Source organism: Micromys minutus, assembly GCF_963924665.1.
Source record: "Micromys minutus genome assembly, chromosome: 2".
Taxonomy (NCBI): domain Eukaryota; kingdom Metazoa; phylum Chordata; class Mammalia; order Rodentia; family Muridae; genus Micromys; species Micromys minutus.
In genome coordinates this window covers 92,228,957-92,252,042 of record NC_137971.1, presented here as the reverse complement: position 1 = coordinate 92,252,042, position 23,086 = coordinate 92,228,957, and the positions used below count along the sequence as shown (strand labels likewise).

At 36.9% G+C, this 23,086-nt stretch overlaps 1 protein-coding gene across 1 annotated transcript; it reads right to left on the bottom strand.

Annotated features, from left to right (window-relative positions):
- Positions 1-10,941: 10,941 nt before the first annotated feature.
- Positions 10,942-11,901, bottom strand: LOC308418026 (olfactory receptor 52R1-like; the record flags this gene model as incomplete). Its single annotated transcript, XM_080913364.1, has 1 exon — positions 10,942-11,901. The coding sequence occupies one exon, from the start codon at positions 11,899-11,901 to the stop codon at positions 10,942-10,944; it is 960 nt and encodes a 319-aa protein (XP_080769490.1).
- Positions 11,902-23,086: the final 11,185 nt, after the last annotated feature.

The following is a 23,086-nucleotide window of genomic DNA, read 5'->3' as shown; positions in this document are numbered from 1 at the left end:
ACAGAGATTAAGTGTACCTGTCAATTGAAATATGCCAGAGGTGGGCACTGGGCTAGGTGAGGGACAGAGCCAGGTATGTCACAAGGAGACCAAATGAGTGCTTTCTGGGAAGCTGGATGTGTTGTTTCTCCAGTCTTGCTTTTGAACTCCAAGCACAGCTTTGTAGAATGCTGGGTATTTTTGAATAATCTGCATTGACACCTCTATTTAAATTAGAGTATCATTCCTCTTCCAAATCATAGCTAACAAGAAAATATCAAAAGATAGTTGAATTATAGACTTACTTAAGGACAAATGACTTCTTTTTTATTATACTTTATTACTTAAAATAATTTTTAAATTTAAATATACATTTATCATTTTTTCCCTTCTCTCAAATCCTTCCAGAGGCTCTACCCCTCCCTACCCACCCAACTTTAGGTTTTTCTCCAAAAGAACAAAAACCCAATAGAGCAATAAAACCAAGAAAACAAATGAAAAACCACGCCCTAAAAAACACAAAATACAAAACTTTAACCAAATAAAACACAAAACACAAAACTAGAGTCCACTGTATGTTTGTCAAATATTCCTGTACATTAGGCCTGCCATAGGGGGGTGGCAGACCAAATTTCACTCCATTGGATTTTCTGTTCTCCCAGCAGGTATAAATGACAGTTTCATTTTTTTTTAAATTGAACAACTTTATTTTAAAAACAAAGATAAATATACAGATTTTAAGCATTTTTGCATAAAACTATATGAATACATTTTTGTCAGTACTTAATTTTTTTTTTTTTTTTTTTTTTTTTTTTTTTTTTTAGAGTCTAAGGCATTAGCCGTCTGTAATGAGTTCACAGTTTGAATGTCGAGGCCATCATAAATGTTCACATCAACACTTAACTGTAGAAACTAAAGGGAAGCTGCAACTTTAATGACTTTCTAATCAAGCTGAGTACTTAATCTTTTAAAGGATTGATAGTATGCATTAAAATCTTACTAGCTACAATGAGCATAAAGTAAATTTAAAACAAGATATAACCTGGAAATAGTCAAAGTTTTTTGGTGTGTAAAATTAAGCATAATGGTTTTCCTTTTTTTATATAACTTTATTTTAAAAAACAAAGATAAAAAATTTAAGCATTTTTGCATAAATGTATACAAATACAATTGTGTCAGTGCTTGGCTTTTTTTTTTTTTTTTAAGGTTTGATACTCTGCATTAAGGTCTTACTATTTACAATGAGCAAAAAGTACATGTAAAACAGGGTGTAACCCGGAATTAGTCAACGTGTTCTTGCTGTGTAAGGATTGAGCATGACATTTTTGTTTGTTTGTTTTGTTTTCTTTTTTTCTTGAACTTCACACAGTCTGTGAGTTGTTTCCGGGACAGTCCGAGCTTCTGGGGTTAGCATCCAATTATCAGTGACTGCATATTATGTCTGTTCTTTTGTGACTGGGTTATCTCACTCAGGATGATATTCTCTAGATGCATCCATTATCATAAGAATTTCATATAGTCATTGTTTCTGATAACTGAGTAGTACTCCATTGTGTAAATGTACAACAATTTTTGTATCCATTCAACTACTGAAGGACATCTGGGTTCTTTCCAGCTTCTGGCTATTATAAATTGGGCAGTTGTGAACATTGTGGTGCATTTGCCTTTGTTGTATGTTGGAGTATCTCTGGGGTATATGCCCAGAAGTGGAATAACTGGGTCTTCAGGAAGTACTATGACCAATTTTCTGAGGAATTGCTAGACTGATTTCCAGAGTGGTGTCACGCGCCCACGCTTCCCGCCGCTAGGAACAGGCGTGCAACAAACAAACAGATTCTTCTGCAGATAACCTTTATTGTACAGCACTTTGAGCAGGGGGCTTCTTGAGCAGGAAACTTCTCTCTGAGCCAGGGACTCCCTACCAGGTTCTACTGTCTAGGCGACCTCTCACGCGCAGTCCCCCACGTGCGATCTCTCTGTCCAGTCTCTGTCCACGCGGGATCTCCTGCAATCTCTCCTATCGGGTCCCTCTCCACATGGTACCTCTCCGCCATCCCTCCACGTGGGGTCTCCCGCAATCTCTCTACTATCTTCCTCTTCTCCCACGTGGGGGAGAAAATGCACTGCTATATATGCCTAAGAGACTTGTGTTGCTACCTGATTGGTGCATCCTCCTGTAGCTCAATCACGTGCCCCAAAGGTGGGCTGTGACTATGTGGTTGCCAAGCAACACGAGGGGAAAAGGTTTTTGTAAGCTGAACAATGGGCAGGAAGCTGGCACCATCTATTGGCACCAACGGCTTCCTACAGAGTGGTTGTACCAATTTACAACCCCACCAAAAGTGGAGAAGTGTTCCTCTTTCTCCACATTCTCTCCAGCATCTGCTGTCATCTGAAATTATGATCTTAGCCATTCTGACTGGTGTGAGGTGGAATCTCAGGGTTGTTTTGATTTGCATTTCCCTGATGGCTAAGGATGTCCAGCACTTCCTTAGATGCTTCTCAGCAATTCGATATTCCTCAATTGAGAACTTTTGCTATAGCTCTGTATCCTATTTTTAATAGAATTTTTTGATTCTCTGGTGTCTGATTTCTTTAGTCTTTTGGATACCTTGGATATTAGGCCTCTATCAGATGTGGGGTTGGTTAAGATGTTTTTCCAATCTGTTGGTTGCTGTTTTGGTTTCTTAACAGTATCCTTATCCTTACAGAAACTTTGCAATCTCATTAAGTCCCATTTGTTGATATTTGACCTTAGAGCACGAGCCTTTGGTGTTCTGTTCAGGAAATTTTCTCCTGTGCCTACGTATTCTAAGGTTTTCCCTACTTTCTTTTCAAATAGTTTCAGTGTACCTGGTTTAATGTGGAGATCTTTGATTCACTTGCCATTGAGCTTTGTACAAGGAGATAAGAAAGGGTCTATTTTCATTCTGCATGCTGAGTGCCAATTGGACCAACACCTTTTGTTGAAGAAACTGTCCTTTTTCCATTGAATGTTTACAGCTCCTTTGTCAAAAATCAAGGGACCATATATGTGAGGCCTCATTTCTGGATTTTCTGTTCTATTCCATTGATCTATGTGCCTATCTCTGTACCAGTACCATGCAGTTTTTATCACAATTGCCTTGTAATATAGCTTGAGGTCAGGGATAGTGATTCCTGCAGATGTTTTCTTGTTGTTGATAATTGATTACATTATTCTAGATCTTTTATTATTCCAGAAGAAATTGTACATTGCTTTTTTCAACTCTAGGAAGAATTGGGTTGGAATTTTGATGGGAACTGCATTGAATCTGTAGATTGCTTTTGGTAAGATGGCCATTTTTACAATGTTGATCCTTCAATCCATGAGCATGGGAAATCTTTCCATTTTCTGAGATCTTCCTCGATTTCATCTTTAGAGATTTGAAGTTCTTGTCATACAGGTCCTTCACTTGCTTATTTAGAGTCACATCAAGGTACTTAATATTGTTTTTAACTATTGTGAAGTGTATTTTTTCCCTAATTTCTTTCTCCTCATTTTTGTCCTTTGAGTAGAGGAAGGGTACTGATTTGTTTGAGTTAATTTTATATCAATCCACTTTCCTGAACTTGTTTATCAGCTGTAGACTTCTTTGGTGGAATTTTTGGGGTCACTTAAGTACACTGTCATGTGACCTGCAAACAGTCATGTTTTTACTTCTTCTTTTCCTATTTATATCCCTTTGATTCCTTTTTCTGCCTAATTTCTCTGGCCAGGACTTCCAGTACTATGTTGAATAGGTAGGGGGAAAGTGGGCAGCCTTGTCTAGTCCCTTATTTTAGTGGGATTGCTTCAAGTTTCTCACTGTCAAGTTTGATGTTGGCTATTGATTTTTGTATATTGCTTTTATTATGAGTAGGTATGGGCCTTGGAATCCTATTCTTTCCAAGTCTTTTAACATGAAGGGGTGTTTAATTTTGTCAAATGTTTTCTTAGCATCTAGTGAGATGACCATGTGGTCTTTTACTTAAGTTTGTTGATATGGTGGATTACATTGATGGCTTTCCGTATATTAAACCATCCGTGCATCCCAGGGATGAAGCCTATTTGATCATCTTGAATGATTGTTTTGATGTCTTCTTGGATTCGGTTTACAAGCATTTTGTTGAATATTTTTACATCAATGTTCATAAGTGAGATTGGTCAGAACTTCTCTTTTCTTATAGGGTCTTTGTGTGGTTTAGGAACAAAGGTTATTGTGGCCTCAAAAAATGAATTCGGTAGAGTTGCAGCTGACTATATTTTTTGGAATAGTTTGCAGAGTATTGGTATTAGGTCATCAATAAATATCTGATAAAATTCTACACTGAAGCCATCAGGACTTGGGCTTTTTTGGTTGGGAGGCTTTTGATGACAGCATCTATTTCTTTAGGTGTTATGGGATTATTTAGATGGTTTACCTGGTCCTGGTTTTCCTTTGGTCTATGGTATCTGTCTAGGAATTCATCCATTTCCTCCTGATTTTTCAGCTTTGTTTAGTATAGGGTTTTGTAGTAGGATATGATGTTTTCTTGAATTTCTTCAGTTTCAGTTGTTATGTCTCCACTTTTATTTCTGATTTTGTTAATTTGGATACTCTCTCTTTGCCTTATAGATAGTCTGGCTAAGGGTCTATCCATCTTGTTAATTTTCTCAAAGAACCAGCTCTTGGTTTTGTTGATACTTTGAATAGTTCTATTTGCTTCTATTTGGTCAATTTCTGCTCTGAGTTTTATCATTTCTTGTTGTCTACTCCTCTTGGGTGTATCTGCTTCCTTTTGTTCTAGAGCTTTCAACTGTGCTTTTAAGTTGCTAGTGTATGCTTTCTCCAGTTTTTTTTTTTTTTTTTTTTTTTTTTTGGAAGCACTCAGAGCTTTGAGTTTTCCTCTCAGTACTGCTTTCATTGCATCCCATAGGTTTGGGTATGTTTTGTTTTCATTTGGTTAAATTATAGAAAATCCATAACTTCATTCTTTATTTCTTCTTTGACCATGCTATCATTTAATAGAGCATTGTTTAGGTTACACACCAAGAAAATTTTGACTATTTCCAGGTTACATCTTCTGTTACATGTACTTTATGCTCATTGTAACTAGTAAGATTTTAGTGCATACTATAATTCCTTTAAAAAATTAAGAACTGACAAAAATGTATTCATATACTTTTGTGCAAAAATGCTTTTTAAATCTGTACATTTATCTATGATTTTAAAATAAAGTTGTTCAATTAAAAAAAACAAAGAAAACTATTTTATAAACATTTTATCAGTCTGTATCCTGGCCAAATTAGTTGCTACAATGCCTTGTTGGCTAATTGAACTGATATTGGGGTGGACATACTACCTTGTTCATTTTATCTGTTATCCCAAGGAAAAAAATGAGAAAGAAATGGGCACTCTAGCTTTTTGTAGTCACAAGCAGATATGATATGAAGATAATCTTTAGTACAGTTACCTAGCTACCAATTGAACACAGAGCATCTGAAAATCTAAGAACATATTATGGAGGTTAATTATGCAGTTAGCTGTGTGCTCATTAGTGAGTGTTACATCACAATGACCAACATATGAAGAAAAAAAAAAAAACCTTAGAGAACAAGGGTTAAATTAGTTCATACTTAGCAAGTTTTACTGCTGAGGACCTTAAGTGAAACTGAAACGTGACGTGAATACCTGTGGAGAATAGCATCTTACCAGCTGGTGAATAGAAAGCAGAGATGAAATGATGGGAAGAGACCACAGAAAGTCATTGCAAGAACAGTATCATAATGACTGACTTCATTCAGCCATGTTCTACCTCCAATGTATTACCAGTAACTAGAGAACAGTTATGGAACACATAATCCTTGGAGAGAAGTTTCATATTCCAACTATATCTGGAATAGGTGATCTCTAACTGACTGATATGGAATTATAGAATTTTTAGTTGAACATTTACAGAAAAACAATGGTATAGATATTACCCTTGTTTTTTATTGTATAAAACGTTGCTTGCTCATTGCTATGGACCAGCTGACTAATAGTTTCATTACAATACTATAAAATTCATATATGGTGTTTTTATAGTATCATATTTTTATATTAACATATTAACATCTTAAAATTCCTAATGAACTGATTTAACGTAATTTTAAAAATGAAGTAATTATCCAAAATGAAACAGAGCTGGATTCAATCTTCCTAATGATTAACGCATTTCCACTGACCGTTTGGTATATGGAGGCTAGGAAGGGCATGACTATTTGTATTCGTACTCCTGTATAAATCACCTTGTTTAATTTTGCTATAGATGTCATGCTTTCTAGGTATAAGTATTAAGTTGAGATCTTCTTACTTGACCTGTAATATCAACAGAAATGATTTGATGTGTTTACTATCTGACACATAGTTGCAAATATGTCAGTGGAATTCAAAAGCAAAAGAAACTTTCCAATATTTCTTTTTTTTCCTCATATCTACTAATATTTCTGGAAGTGGTTCAAAGTAATGTTTCTCATTACAGTTTTTGATTTTGTCCTTTACAATCAAAATAAATCTGTTAATATAGTCCTTGCAAAATCTAGACGATAAATTCTTTGTCCTAAGAAATGTTCTGTGCATAGTAAGATTATGATAAGAACCTACTCACTGGACAATATTACTGAAGTGTCTTTGAAAGAAACTTAACAAGTTGAGAAAAATTTTGTTATGTACACTTTGTTGGTTCTTAACTAATGATAATGAAAAAATTAAATTTGAGGATTTAATTATAGAAAAACTCCTCATAAAATCTTTCTACCATTGTTTTGATAGAAACAAGGGAGACATAGTTTGATTTGAACCAATGGTTCTTGCCAGTTCCATTCCAGAACATTCCAGGAGGGAAGAGCAGAGACAATTCAACAGTTAACAGCTGGAGTCAGGAGGGCTGCAAGAGCTTACAACCCAAGCCACTGAGTTTATTATCATCATTACTAGGACTTATTAGTGTAGTATTATTAGGAACCTTGGTGTCTGTCCTTTGCTGTCCTAGATAGTCATTAACTGCATTTATGGAACAAAAGCTTAGTACTTCTTATTCTCACCCACAGGATCCTAAAGTACCATTGGTCCTATCTGGCTCAAACAGTTGTTCAATGTTGGAAAGGACTGGAAGGTTGAGACTGAAAGAAAATGATGGGATTCTTTCAGAGAGTGCAGGAGCTAAAACAATGAAGAGAAAGATTTGAGCATAACAAGCTGGCACAGAAGCAAGAATCTCTACTAAGTACTAGTTATAATTTCTCCAGCTATAGCACTACCTGTGTAACACCTACTGTATTGACCATATGAAGTGCAACCACAGAAAAGACCATGAGAGCCTGGCTATGGTCTGTGAGGCATATTTCAGGATAAGCATGGTCATTTATTTACAGTATCTGAAAATCAATTTAAGCAGATAAGAATCCAGGAGAACATAAAGATAAGGGCATTACATAGTAAAATTTGTGCTATTGCTGCTGTTATTAGCTAGATTGGAACAAAATGTTATATTGAGGAGGGAAATACAACTGTTTCTACTGAGCATCTATAGCAACCAGAGAGACAGACAAGATGAAAGAGTCATGGAATGAATGAGTGAATCGGGTGTAGAATTTGGTTTTGCAGACTAAGAACCAGTTAAATGACCAACAATAGGTTAGGTGGAAAAGCCACTCCCTTGTGAAGCTAGAGAGTCCAGAAAGAAGTGAAGCATTCATAGAGGTTCTTAGCCAATACCACATTAAGGAGTAACAATAAAATAGAAAACTTGGGGTGGGGAGGTATAAGTAAAGTTTGGAGATAGGGGCATGGATAGAGGGAGAGGTATGTATGGAAAGTTATCACAAGTTACTATAAAGAATATGTCATAAGGAAACTTACTTTTGTAAATCAACAAGAATGAGAGTAGACTCAAAGTTTGGATACTTCCTACCATGGAAAGACCTGGAGGCAGATTATGTTCTGGGTGATGAAGGTGTTTCTTCACAATGACGACAGCAGATAACCTGTAATCGTAATACTAGAATCTGAGAGGAAGACTGCCCTTTGAACAGACTAACTGAGTAATAAGCCTATTACTATTGACAAAGGTGGGAATTGTGAGTACCAACTGAATATGAAGTTATAAGAACAGAAAGCCAATAATCATATGACTATAAACATACTCAATTTTCTAAATTGAACATAATTGAGTTTTTCTACATTTAGTTCAGTCTAGTAAAAATATTTATAATTCACATATCCAGATTTATATATAAAGAATGGGCATTGCACATGTGGTACTTCTAGGTGAAAATTTGTCACAGTAAATGAAGCAGTAACCATTGTCAAATTGTGTACCATAAAAGTCAATTACAACCAGAAATCAGTTTTACACTATGGCTTTGGGAAGTTCTTAACATGCCTTGCACATATATACACACAATTATAATAAAAAGGTACTTTACAAATCAATCAACTCAAATCAATAAAATCAAAACATCAAGATAGAAGGGAGAGGAGTGTGACATGTTTGCTTGCGTTGTACAGAAAAGAGGCAGAGAGAGGGAAAGGGAAAGGGGAGGGAAATGGCGAGGAGGAGAGGGGAAGTAAGAAAGGGAGAGGGGATTAAAAGACAGAGAGGGAAGAAAAGAGGGAGGAAGGGAGGGAGGGAGAGAAAGAAAGGGGGGAAGAGAAAGGGAGAGAAACCCAAGGTTTCAAAAGAATTCCATCATTTTATCTCTTGTAGCCTCATAATAGATTTCCTGGTGGAAATAGTGATTGATCTCTTCATATTTTGTAAGCTACCCTGAGCTCCTCCAAACACAGCCACTGTATTTGACTCTGCTGGAACATCTTCTGAAATATTTTTTTTTATATATTTTAGAACTCTGCAGGTTTATGTCTATGCAAATGCAAAATACTTCATTTCACACTTCTTTCAGATTTGTATGCATGTGATGAATTTATATTACTTTTTATAAGACCCATAATAGGCACAATTTCTTTTTATAAAGAACATTTTTTTTTGGTTTCAGTTATAACTTCTCACTCATTTTTATCCTGCATGAGTAGGACACCCCATATTGTATTTTTATTATTTTCACTTCTATTTATCCTAACTAGATATAAAATCTGAGTGCAAGGAATGGTTTTATATTCTTCATGTTTATGGATAATCAGCACATTCTCACTGACCAGTATAATACTCTCGAATTTGAATAGTCACTCTGATGTTTCAGACCACTTCTCAACAAATGCCTGTCCTCTAATCTTCCATGTAATGCTAGAAATAATACACACTTAAAAATCCCATGTTTCTGTGTGTGATTTTTGTATTCTAGTCAAATTTTCATCATCATAACAAATTACCTGACACACAATTACAGAGGAAGAAAGTCCCACTTTGGCACAAAGATACAGAGGTCAGGTCCTGCTCATCTGGCTCTTGCTTTGAGCCAACTCATCATGGCAGGAGTGTCTGCTGGAGGCCTGGTCACCTCATGCCAGCTGGAGATGGGGAAGAGAACTAGTTAGCTGGGATCTACAATACCTCCTCAAATGTCACACCTCAGTGATATTCTTCTTTGTGTCCCATTTTATTCCAGTCCTGCCAATGCTTTATACTAATCGTTCTTCATTAGTACACACAATGTTTTTTGTCTTTAATCAGTAGGTTTTACAAGTCTTTTGTAATTTATTATTAGTAGAATATTTTACCTATTACTATTAGTAAAGTAGTATACCTATTTTGCATACCTATGAGTACAGGATCAATTAATACTTATCTCAATAATTTTTTATAACAAAATTAATCTTTGGCAACAAAAGATATGTTTTCAAAATATACTACTGTAAAAAAGAAAACTAGAAGACTCTAAGCCTTATTAATCACAGTGGTTATTCATAGCATTTAAGTGCCTATATTAAATAATCTTTCATATATGTGCATTCATTTTATAGTTAGTATGGAGAATGATTGGAACTAAATTTATTTTTAACATATAATAACATATCAACAATCCATCACATCTTTAGTACAAATAAAATAGTACCTGTTGCTCAATCACATTTCTTTAGTTGGTTTCATTTATTTTCATCTCTCTCTTTCCTATTTCCATTCCCCCTCCTTTTCTTCTCTTCTTCCCTCTTCCCTTCCTCTTTTCTTTCATTTTATCTTATTGGGATAAAGTTTTTCTATATAGTCTAGGCTGTTCTCAAATTAACACTGCTCCTGCCTGAGATTCCATGTTAATATGCTTCTTGTCATTTGCCAAGACACTCAAAAGCAATAAGATGGCTAGTATGACTTCTATTGATTTTATACAACAAGATTTAAAGATAACGTTAAACATTTGCCTATTTATAAAATAATATTTTTCAATAGAGTCTCCAGATAGAAGAAGTATGTATAATTTTGACCGATTGCTGAAATGTCTAGAGTCATTTAAAATTGTGTGACCTTCTATTTAAAGTATGACAATCACGTAAAATATTTCCTGAGTCAATCAATGAAAGGCTCCAGAATTTGAAATCAACAACATAGAATAAGGGGAAAAGTTCTCATGTGGATAAAGAGACAGAAAAACAAAACAATTTCAACAAATAAAATAAATTTTTGCCAGAAAAATCCACAGTAAATTTGTCTTTTTCAAATATTTGTTTTATCAAATAGGTCAAATTCAAATTGACTTTTTATCAAATAGAAAAAAAAGAACTGAAGATTTGATAAGTGAATTTTGTTAATAAACTTTTTTCTTTCATGAGGAATACATCAGTTAAATCTGTATTATATACCACATCTCTCAGGTCTCTAGCTCTGGGTACCATGAAATTTATTCTTCATTGTAGGTTTTCAGTCTGCAGGTTAGCTGTGCTCACAAAGATGACCTTGTTATTTTAGAGGAAAATCCCGTGAACTGTTTCTCATCTGTGGTGATGTCAGTATGGGTACATGAAGACTCGATGTGCTGTGGTCTCTGGTTCATGAGCCTTTTCCACAGAAAGCTCGGGTAACCCTGTCCCTGATCTGTTTGGTTCTTACTCCATATATGATGGGATTGAGCATGGGAGGAACTAGAAGATAGACATTGGCAAACATGATGTGCACAACTCTGGGCACATGGTGGCCAAAGCGATGGGTGAGAAAGGTGAAAAGGGCTGGGATATATAAGGTTAAGATGACACCAATATGGGAAGCACATGTGCCAAAAGCTTTGAGGCGAGCTTCACCCGAGGGCAACCTCAGCACAGCTCTCAGAATCATCACATAAGACACACTGATGACAATTATGTCAAAGCCAACCACAGAGAAAGCCACAAAGAGTCCATATCCACGATTGACTCTTGTATCAGCACATACCAACTTAAGCACAGCCATGTGTTCACAGTAGGACTGGGGAATGACCTTGTTGGGACAGAAGGGCATCCTGGAGATCATGAAGCAGAAGGGGCTCACCCACAGCAGCCCTCTCACCATCACAGCTGTCCCTAGTTTGATGACTACAGATGTGGTCAGGATGCTGGAATGTCGGAGTGGAAAGCAGATAGCCACATAGCGGTCCAAGGCCATGGCCATGAGCACCCCAGACTCAACAGAAGAAAAGGCATGTATGAAGAATACTTGGATGAGGCAGGTATTGTATTCAATGTTATGATCGTGAAACCAGAGTATGGCCAGCATTTTAGGTTGTGTGGAGGAGGACAAGACCAGATCAGTGGTAGCTAACATGGCCAAGAAGAGGTACATGGGCTCATGTAGGGTATGGTCAATTCGGATTATGTGTAGAATAGTGATATTTCCAGTCAGTGCCACAACATACATAATGCAGAATGGAAAAGCAACCCAGAATTGATAATTCTCCAGTCCTGGGATTCCAAGCAAGATGAAAAATGTAGAGTGGGAAGAGCTGTTCCTTGAAGCCAACATGAGAGAATGAGTCATACTTTCTGTGTGGTGAAGTTACTCTGCTCTCTGAGGAGTATAACAGCCAAGACATGGAAGATTTTTGCACTTGTGTAATATTACAATTTTATTCCATAATATATTATAGTAAAATCATCTTTTATAGTTAATAATATTTTGTAACATAAATGATGCTACTCATTAGTAGTTGTAACATTTAAATTTCTGATCATTTATCGGTGAGGGATTATTGCATTTTGAGACCTTTCTCTAGAGTCCCTTAATATCTATTGTTTTAACTTATGTAAGGCTTCTGTGTTATCAGTTATCATGAGAAACAATAAGAGCTCAGAGCCATTAAATGATCTGTCAGTGATCACATGTAAAATTATGGTCTGAATGCATGTCTTTTGGACCAGGGCTCCTAGTAAAACACAATACCACAATACCTGTCTCTATTATAAATGAGTCATTGGGAATCCCCCATCACACAGGTCAGGTAAATTGCTAGCCTGTTGTAAAAGATACCAATATGTCCAGTACTTAGAAAACATACTGAATGAGAATTTGGACTCAGGATTCTTCTACTTCTGTGGACCAGAGCCATGACCAAGCACTAGGTTGTCTCTTTTAGTGTCTCTGGGAATCATTATGTTCTCTGGGACCTTCCCTCCTCTCTCTCTCTCTCCCTCTCTCTTCCTCACCATTCATTCCCTCCCTTCCTTTCTTCCTTTATTCACCTTTGTTGATCTTCTCTTTCTACTTTCCCTCCCTTCTATTTCAGCAAAGTCTTGATATTATCATATAGTTTAGTGGGCCTCATATGCAAGAATACTGGAATTTCAGGAATATAACACCATGCCAGTCAAGAAATGGCATTTTCACTGGCTTATTCCCATTAGTCTGAATACAGAAATCTAATTTACAGTTTGGAAATGAATGTACAAATACACACACACACACACACACACACACACAAACACAAACGAGCATGTTATACAGCTTTATTGGAAATCCAGTATACCTCCTCTCCTCTACCTAAACTTTTTCCAAATCCAGAACTCACATGTTAAGAGAAATGTCACAGTCTTTCTTATTCTCCTCTGTCTAATCTGACTTTTTGTTCTTGGTGTTTATTTCTTGGAGAAACACCAGAATAATAGAATTAAACTAAAAGCTGCATGTGATATAGAAGATGTGGTTTTTTAACCAGTGTTGTCTCTGAATTTTTCTTGATATTCTGTAGACTCTGTTGTCCTCACTGATAATAATTCCATCTGTTTCTCTTTCATTCTTAGGACCTGAACACATGAAGATTTGTTAACTACAAGCTAAACTTAATTTACACATGTTTTCTGATCCTTTGTTATTTTTGTTACACGTGGAAGAATTTCCTTAGGAAAAGATCAGTTTAACATTTTGCTTTCGTTTGAAAATGTAGTTGTGCATTCCTTAAACAAGAGGAAAAATACATATGATTTTTCTTTTGCCTAGTACTCTTGATTTCTCTATTCTTCTATAAGATATTCTATTCTTACTTTTACATTATATAACTATTATTAGCAAACTATATAATACTACTCAACAGAAGATTAAATAAAGTTATATTCTTGTAAAACATTAGTGAAAGGGTACTGAACGTCTGCGTCTCACTGTGCACTATCTGAACCTATGTGCAAAGCCTGTTAGGCTCACAACCATCCTGTTGCTGGAAAGCATCTTCCTGGAAGGTATCTTCCTACCTTTCTGGGTCTGACACAGAGGAAGTCATGATTCTGTTCCCCTTCTCAGAGTGTAGCTCGGTGGACTTGGATTTCTAGACAAGGTGTTTCCATCAAGCCAGTGCCCTCAATATAGTGCATCACTTTTCTTGAAGAGTTCACGTGTCCCACTGATATCTGAAAAGAAAAAAATATGCCTTTGGCAAAAGAAATAATTCACCATGAGTTTTTCAATACCTTTGAACAAGCTGAGTATGACTAAAAATGTTATGACAAACCCCTGGTATTCAAGCTTGTTTAGAGACTTTGGGTCAGGGTCTATTTAAAGAACTGTATGGTCTGTCTGTTTCTCTAAGCAATGACTCTTTTCTTCTTTCTATATCTACTACCGCATGTTTACAATAACTCCAGTTATTCCCTCTGAGACCAGTAGTTGAATCTACAAGCATTAACCCTTAACTTTACTCACTTAACTATATACAGGAACACAAAGACAGGTTAAAGTGAATGTAAAAAAAAAAAAAAAAAGGTGTGTTATTGGGATTACACAAATGTTCCTATGCTTATAGTAAAACATTTTATTAAAATTTATGGCTCTCATTTAAGGTATTTTATGTGCAACAGAAAAGCTCATTAAGACTTTATGTATGTTTAGGTTTAACTATGAGAGGTATGCTTATATACATGAAAGATGTCCAGATGTATGTGAGCATATGTGTATATATGTGGAGGTATAATTGCTCGGCTTAAGCATGTATAATTAATGTAACCCTCTCACTCTATGAGTTCATATTGTAGAATGCACAGCTTTGTGTAAGTGCATCCCTGCTTACATTCTTGATAGTTTAAAATGGCAAACCATGATGTACATAAGTATATGGTTTTATTTTGAAATAGGACCATTTTGACATGATGGTGGTAAGATAAAGCTCTCATAGAGTATGATGAATTACTAATCCAATGTGACTGAAGGTCTTACCTAAACATAAACCATATGTACATGTGTATGTACACACACACACACACACACACACACACACATCTTTGAAGAAAGAAGCAGAGATCAAAGTGTTGTCTCTATAAATACAGGGTTCCCTTAAACTATTAGAAGCTAAGTGAGGACAGAAGAAATTTTGCTCCCACAAAACCAAGAGAATGAGCCATATGTACTAACACACTGATTGATAATAGATCTGAAGCTCCTGGATCTGTGACAGAGGGATTTTCTGTAGTTAAGCCACTAAGTTTGTCACCCAAAAAGAAGTTGGGGATGGACAAAAGTCTTGTATCAAGAAAAAGATAATGATGATGTTTTTACTCTTTGGGATCACATATTTTCAATAATAAACCCTGAAGTTGTTGAGATTAAAAAAAGAAAGAAAACTTCCAAAGATTAGAAGAATGCACTGAGGTTGCTAAGAATTTTGAAACTGAGCTTCTGTGCTGATTAAATAGGCATAAACAAGAGCTCACTAAATTGCAAAAAGTTTATTAAAAATATTATACTTAAAGCTAACTTTCTCACAAAAAGTAGCCCCTATGTCTAGACGTGGCAACCACAAGTGCTATGCTTAACAAACAACATAGGACTTTCTATTTTTAAAAATAGGATTTACTGTCTAGTTAATTTGCCTAGATGTGCTCTTGATGTCTAGATTTCAGATTCTATTTCTAAGAAGGCAGGTGGATAAAAATATGGACTGTAGGAAAAGATTAAATAAAAATTTTAAAAGTGAATCAAGGTACTAAGATGTTAAAATGCCGATTCACAGAATGATCAAAAGGGAACCTGGGCTAAATGGTTAACATGTTACATGGTTTCAAAGGAAATAGCTTGTACAATTGTAGTAAATAAAAGACTGGGCTTGGATCTTTAAGAGAAATCCAAGCAGATTACAGAGCTGTAAGTTTGTATCCATCACTGACTCTGAGTCATTCTTTCAAAGCTTCCATTCATCACTCCCTCAGAATCCTCTCTCAGTCTGAGGCTAGACCAGGCATTGCCTGGTAGAATTGTTGGGGTGACTTACAAATACTTTCATATTATCTGTGATTAGCAATACTTTGACTTCTTCCTTTCCAATCTCTATCCTCTTGATCTCCCTCAGCTATATGATGGCTCCAGCTAGAACGTGAAGCACTATTTGAATAGATATGGAGAGAGTGGCAGCCTTGTCTGGTTCCTGATTTTAGTACAGTTGCTTTGGGTTTCTCTCCAATTAACTTACTACTGGTTGTCAGCTTGCTGTAAATTGCTTTTTTTATTTTTAGGTATGTATTTTCTATCCCTACTCTCTTCAAAACTTTTTATCATGAAAAAATAAAGAGCTGTTGGATTTTGTCAAAGGCTTTCTCAGCATCTAATGCATGAACATGTATTTGTTTCTTTTGTTTTGTTTATATGGTGCATTCATTACATTATGGAATTTTGTATGTCGAACTATCCCTACATCTTGATCATAGTGAGTCATGTATTTGAAGTGTTCTTTGATTGAGCTTTTAGAGTATTTTATTGAGTATTTGTGTAATTATGCTGATAGTGAAAATAATGGTTCATAATTTTCTTTGTTGATTTGACTATCAGTATGACTCTGGATGCTTAAAAAATTTGGAAATGTTTTATTTTTATGTTTTGATTTAGTGGAATAATTTTGCGGAGCATTTCTCGGAGTGTCCAGTCGAATCCTATGTTAAAATGTCTGCCCCTGGGCCCTTTTGAGTTTGGAGACTATTAATAACTGCTTCTATTTCCTTGGGGGTTATAAGTCTATTTAAATTGTTTATCTGATCTTGATTTAAGTTTGGTACATGGTATCTATCAAGAAAATTATGCATTTATTTTTAGAGTTTCTGATTCTGTGGAGCATAGGTTTTTAAAGGATGACCTAATGATTCTTAGAATGTCATCAGTGTTCTGTTTTTAAAATTAAAATTACAACATTTATACCTACACTTTTATCTATCATTACAAATTAGTCCATATACCTCTCTAATCTTTTCTTCTTTCAGATTCATGAAAAAATCTTATTAGTTACAATGAGCATAAAGCACATGTAAAGCAAGATGTAACCTAGAAATAGTCAAAGTTTTCTTGGTGTGTAAAGATTAAGAATAATGATTTTTCTTTTTCCTTGGCCATTGTTTTTCTGAAATTTATTATAGTCTGTGAGTAGTTTCTGGGGGTGTTCAGAGCTTTCAGGGCTTAGTATCCAATTATCAGTGATTGCACATTATGTCTGTTCTGTTGTGAATGGGTTACTTCACTCAGGATGATATTTGCTAGGTGCATCCATATTCTTAAGAATTTCATATAGTTATTGTTTTTGATAACTGAGTAGAACTCCATTGCGTAAAAATACCACAATTTTTGTATCCATTAACCTACTGAAAGACATCTGGATTCTTTCCAACTTCTGGCTATTATAAACAGGGCTTCTATGAACATTGTGGTACATGTGTCTTTGTTGTATGTTGGTGTAGGGAGCCGTTTGTGCTGCACCCAAATGTGGTGCCGGCTTCCCGCTGAGAACTCAGCAAACAGAGCTGTGGCCCAGCCAAGAGACTTAATGCGCATGCACCACATAAGTCACAGCCCACCTCCGGGGCACGTGATTGAGCTACAGGAGGATGCACCAATCAGGTAGCAACACAAGTCTCTGAGGCATGTATAGCAGTGCATCTTCTCCCCCACGAGAGAGAAGAGGAAGACGGAGAGAGAGACCCCACGTGGAGGGATGGCGGAGAGGCACCACGTGGAGAGGGACCCGATAGGAAAGATTGCGGGAGGTCCCGCGTAGACAGAGACTGGACAGAGAAATCGTTCATGGGGAACTGCGCGTGAGAGGCCGTCTAGACAGTAGAACTCAGTAGGGAGTCCCCGACTCAGAGACAAGTATCCTGCTCATGAAGCCCCTGCTCAAAGTGCTGTACAATAAAGGTTATTCCGCAGAAGAAGCTGTTCGTTTGTTGCACGCCTGTTCCTAGCGGCGGGAAGCGTGGGCGTGGGACATGGTGGAGCATATTTGGGGTAAATGCCCAGAAGTGGAATAACTGGGTCTACAGGTAGTACTATGTCCAATTTTCTGAGGAACCACCAGAATGATTTCCAGAGTGGTTGTACCAGTTTACAACCTCACTAAGAGTGGAGAAATGTTCCTCTTTCTCCACATCCTCGCCAGCATCTGCTGTCATCTGAATTTATGATCTTAGCCATTCTGACTGGTGTGAGGTGGAATCTCATTGTTGTTTTAATTTGCATTTCCCTGATGGCTAAGGATGTCCAGCACTTCCTTAGATGCTTCTCAGCCATTCAATATTCTTCAGTTGAGAACTTCTAGTATAGCCCAGTGCCCCATTTTTAATAGGATTGTTTGATTCTCTGGTGTCTGATTTCTTGAGTTCTTTGTATACCTTGGATATTAGGCCTCTATAAGATGTGGGGTTGGTAAAGATCTTTTCCCAATCTGTTGGCTGCCATTTGGTTTTCTCGACAGTTTCCTTAGCCTTACAGAAAATTTGCAATATCATTAAGTCACAATTGTCGATATTTGACCTTAGAGCACTAGCCCTTGGTGTTCTGTTCAGGAAATTTTCTCCTGTGCCTAAGCATTCTAAGGTTTTTCCTACTTTCTCTTCAAATAGTTTCAGTGTACCTGGTTTAATGTCGAGATCTTTGATCCACTTACACTTGAGCTTTGTACAAGGAGATGAGAAAGGTCTATTTATATTCTTCTGCATGCTGAGTACCAGTTAGACCAACACCATTTGTTGAAAAGGCTGTCCTTTTTTCCATTGAATCTTTAATTATCCTTTATCTTTTGTTATTCCAGATGAAATTACACATTGCTCTTTTCAACTCTATGAAGAATTGGGTTGGAATTTTTATGGGGATTGCATTGAATTTGTAGATTGCTTTTGTTAGAATGGCCATGTTTACAACGTTGATCCTTCCAATTCATGAGCATGGGAGATCTTGCCATTTCCTGAGATCTTTCTTGATCTCCTTCTTCAGAGATTTGAAGTTCATGTCATACAGGTCTTTCACTTTCTTAGTTAGTCACACCAAGGTATTTCAGATTGTTTGTGACTACTATGATGGGTATCTTTTCCATAATTTATTTCTCTGCATGTTTGTTCTATGAGTATAGAAAGCTACTGATTTGTTGAGTTAATTTTATATTCAGCAACTATGCAGAACTTCTTTATTGGCTGTAAAAGTTTTCTGTTGGAATTTTTCGGGTCACTTACGTACACTATCATGTCATCTGCAAACAGTGTTTTTACTTTTTCTTTACCAATTTTTACCCCTTTAATTACCTTTTGCTGTCTAATTTCTCTGGCCAGGACATCCAGTACTATTTTGATTAAGTAGGAAGAGAGTGGCAGCCCTGTCTAGTTCCATATTTTAGTGGGATTGTTTCAAGTTTCTCACTGTTAGGTTTGATGTTGGCTATTGGTTTGCTGTATATTGTTTTTATTATGTTTAGACATGGGCCTTGGTCCTGTATTTTTCAAGAGTTTTAACATGAAGGGGTGGTTTATTTGGTCAAATGGTTTCAAAGCATCTAATGAGATGACCATGTGGGTCTTTTATTTAGTTTGTTTATATGGTGGATTACATTGATAGATTTCTGTTTATTAAACCATTCCTGCATCCCAGGGATGAAGCATATGTGATCATGGTGAATGATCATTTTGATATAGTCTTGGATTCATTTTGCAAGGATTTTGCTGAGTATTTTTGCATGAGTGAGATTGTTCATGATTGAGATTGGTCTGAAGTTCTCTTTCCTTGTTGGGTTTTTGTGTTGTTTAGGACCGAGGGTTATTGTGGCCTCAAAAAATGAGTTAGGTAGTGTTCCACCTGATTCTATTTTGTGGAATAGTTTGGAGAGTATTGGTATTAGCTTGTCAATAAATATCTGATAGAATTCTGCACTTATCCCATCTGGACTTTTGATGACTGCTTCTATTTCTTTAGGTGTTATGGGATTATTTAGATGGTTTACCTGGTCCTGGTTTAACTTTAGTATCTGTTATCTGTCTAAGAATTCATCCATTTCCTCCAGATTTTCCAGCTTTGTTGAGTATAGGCATTTTATATATTCAAGAATCTGATGATTTCTTGAATTTCCTCAGTTTCAGTTGTTATGTCTCCACTTTCCTTTCTGATTTTGTTAATTTGTATACTCTCTCTTTGCCCTCTTGTTAGTCTGGCTAAGGGTTTATCAATCTTGTTGATTTTTTCAAAGAACCAGCTTTTGGGTTTATTGATTCTTTGAATGGTTCTTTTTGTTTCTATTTGGTCAATTTCTGCTCTGAGTTTGATTATTTCTTGTCATCTACTCCTCTTGGGTATATCTGCTTCCTTTTGTTCTAGAGCCTTTAGCTGTGCTGTCAAGTTGCTGATGTATGCTTTCTCCAGTTTCTTTTTGGAAGCGATCTGAGCTATGAGTTTTCCTCTCAGTACTTCTTTCATTGCATCCCATAGGTTTGGGTATGTTGTGTTTTCGTTTTCATTGAATTATAGAAAATCCTTAATTTCTTTCTTTATTTCTTCTTTGACCCTGCTATTGTTCATCAGAGTGTTGTTTAGTTTCCACATGTATGTGGGCTTTTTGTTGTATTTGTTGTTGTTAAAGACCAGTCTTAGACCATGGTGATCTGAGAGAATGCATGGGAGTATTTCAATCTTCTTATGTCAACTGAGGCTCGTTCTTGGTCCAGTTATGTGGTCAATTTCGAGAAGGTGCCATGGGGAGCTGGAAGAAGGTGTATTCTTTTACTTTAGAATGATATGTTCTGTAGTTATCTATTAATTCCAGTTGGTTCATAGTCTCTGCTAGTTTTACAGTGTCCTTGTTCAGTTTTTGTTTCCATGATCTGTCCATTGGTGAGAGTGGGGTATTAAAGTCTCCCACTATTATTGTGTGTGGTGAAATGTATTTTTTGAACTTTAGTATGGTTTCTTTTATGAATGTAGGTGCTTTTGTATTTGGAGCATATATGTTAAGGATTGAGAGTTCCTCTTGACAGATTTCCCCTGTAATGAGTAAAAAGTGTCCTTCCTTATCTTTCTTGATAACGTTTGGTTAGAAATTTACTTTATTCGATATTAGAATAGCTACTCGAGATTCTTGGGGCTGTTTGCTTGGAATTTTTTTTTCCCAACCTTTTACTCTGAGATAGTGTCTGTCTTTGTCTCTGAGATGAGTTTCTTGTATGCAGCAAAATGCTGGCTTTTTTTCATTTATCCAGTCTGATAGCCTATGTCTTTTTATTGGAGAGTTGATTCCATTTATGTTAATAAATATCAAGGAATAGAGGTTGCTGTTTCCTGCTATTATTGCTTTTGTAGGTTGAGTTGTGTCTGTGTTGCTTTTTTCCTTTGGTTTTCTTGCTTAAAAGTTTTCTTGTTTTTAATAGGATGTAGTTCCCTTTACTGTATTGGGTTTTCCACCTATAATTCTTGGTAGTGCTGGGTTTGTGGTAAGATATTGTGTAAATTTTGATTTGTCTTGAAATATCTTCATCTCTCCATCTATAATGATTGATAGTTTTGCTGGGTATAGCAGCTTGGGCTGGCACTTGTGCTCTCTAAGGGTCTGCATGATGTCTGTCCAGGCTCTTCTAGCTTTCATAGTCTCTGTTGAGAAATCGGGTGTGAGTCTGATTAGCCTGCCTTTATATGTTACCTGACCTTTTTCCCTTATTGCTTTTATTATTCTTTCTTTGACTTGGGCATTTGTTGTTTTGACTATTATGTGTTGGGAGGAATTTCTTTTCTGGTCCAACCTATTTGGAGTTCTGAAGGCTTCTTTTATGCTCATGGTCATCTCATTTTTAAGGGTAGGGAAGTTTTCTTCTACAATTTTGTTGAAGATATTTACTGTGCCTCTTAGTTGATATTCTTCTCCCTTTTCTATTCCTATTATCTTTAGGTTTGGTCTTCTCATTGTGTCCTGTATCTCCTGGACATTTTGGGTTAAGAGCTTTTAGTTTTTGCATTTTCTCTGACTGTTTTGTCTATGTTTTCAATGTTGTCTTCGCCCCCTGAAATTCTCTCTTCCATCTCTTGTAGTCTATTCGAAATGCTTGCATCTGTGACTTTTGATTTGTTTTTTAGGTGTTCTACCTCTAGGGCTATCTCTTTTAGTGTTTTCTTTATTGTGTCAATTTCTGTTTTAGATTCCTTATTCCTTTCCTTCATCTCTTTGCTTCTGTTTTCCTCTAGTTCTCTGAGTTCTTTGATTTTTTTCTTGTTTCCTCTTTAAAAGTTTCTGATTCTTTTTGCTTTTCCTCCCGTTCTTGTTTAAGGATCTCTATCATCATCTTGAGGTGTGATTTTAGGTCTGTGTTTAATTTTTCTGGAGTGTTTGGCATTCTGCTGTTTGTTGTGATGGGAGAGCTGGGTACTGGTGTTGCCAGGTTTTCTTGGTTTCCTTGGGATATGCTCTTTCGCTTTCCTCTTGCCATCTTGTTGTCAGTGATATGTTCTTGCCTTTCCCTTGTACCTTTCCTGTGTCCCTGGATCTCCTCTGGTCCAGGTGGCAAATGGTCCGAGCCCTGTTCTGAGCCCCAAAGCCTCCGGGTGGGAACAGAGGTCCCAATGCTGGGTTCCTGGTCCCTGGATCAGGCAGGGCAGGGGCGTGCTTTCCGTGTGCCCTCGGCAGAGATCTCTCTGCCCCCTAGCTACTGGGATAACCTGCTCACCAGGCCTTTTTCTCTGGGAACTCCTGGTCCAAGTGTCAAATGGGCTGAGCCCTGTTCTGTGCCCCAAGGCCGCCGGGTGTGAACACAGGTCCCAATGTTGTGTTCCTGGTCCCTGGATCAGGCAGAGCAGGGGCGTGCTTTCCGTGCACACTCGGCAGAGATCTCTCTGTCCCCTGGCTACTCAGATTCCCTTCTTACCAGGCCTTTATCTCTGGGAACTGCAGGTCCAGGAGTTCTTTGATTTCTTTGAGCTTTTTTCATGTTTCCTCTTTAAAAGCTTCTATTTCTTTATTCTTTTTCTAGTTCTTTTTTAAAGATCTCTGTCATCATCTTGTGGTACGATTTCTGGTCTTAGTCTACTTTTTCTGGAGTGTTTGGTATTCTGCTGTTTGTTATGATAGGAGAGCTAGGTTCTGATGTTGCCAGGTTGTCTTGGTTTCCATTGGGTAAGTTCTTTTGCTTTCCTCTTGCCATCTTTTTTTCTGTGATTATAAGTGATCTTGTTGTCAGTGATTGGCTCCCATCTCTCCCGTGTATGTGGCCTGTGTACCTGGACCTCTGCTGTTTTAGGTGACAAATGACTTGAGCGTTTGTTCCGCATGCAAGGACCTTCTGGGTCGACCCAAGTCTTTATGGCAGAGGTCCTGCTCCCCTGGACCAACGGGAGGGTTGCACCTACTGCATGCTAGGCCTATCCCTCTCTGAGCCCCAGCTACTCCCAGCACAGTCTCGCCAGGCCTGTGTCCCTGCATCTCTGCTGTTCCTGGTAACAAATGTCCTTAGTGTTTAGT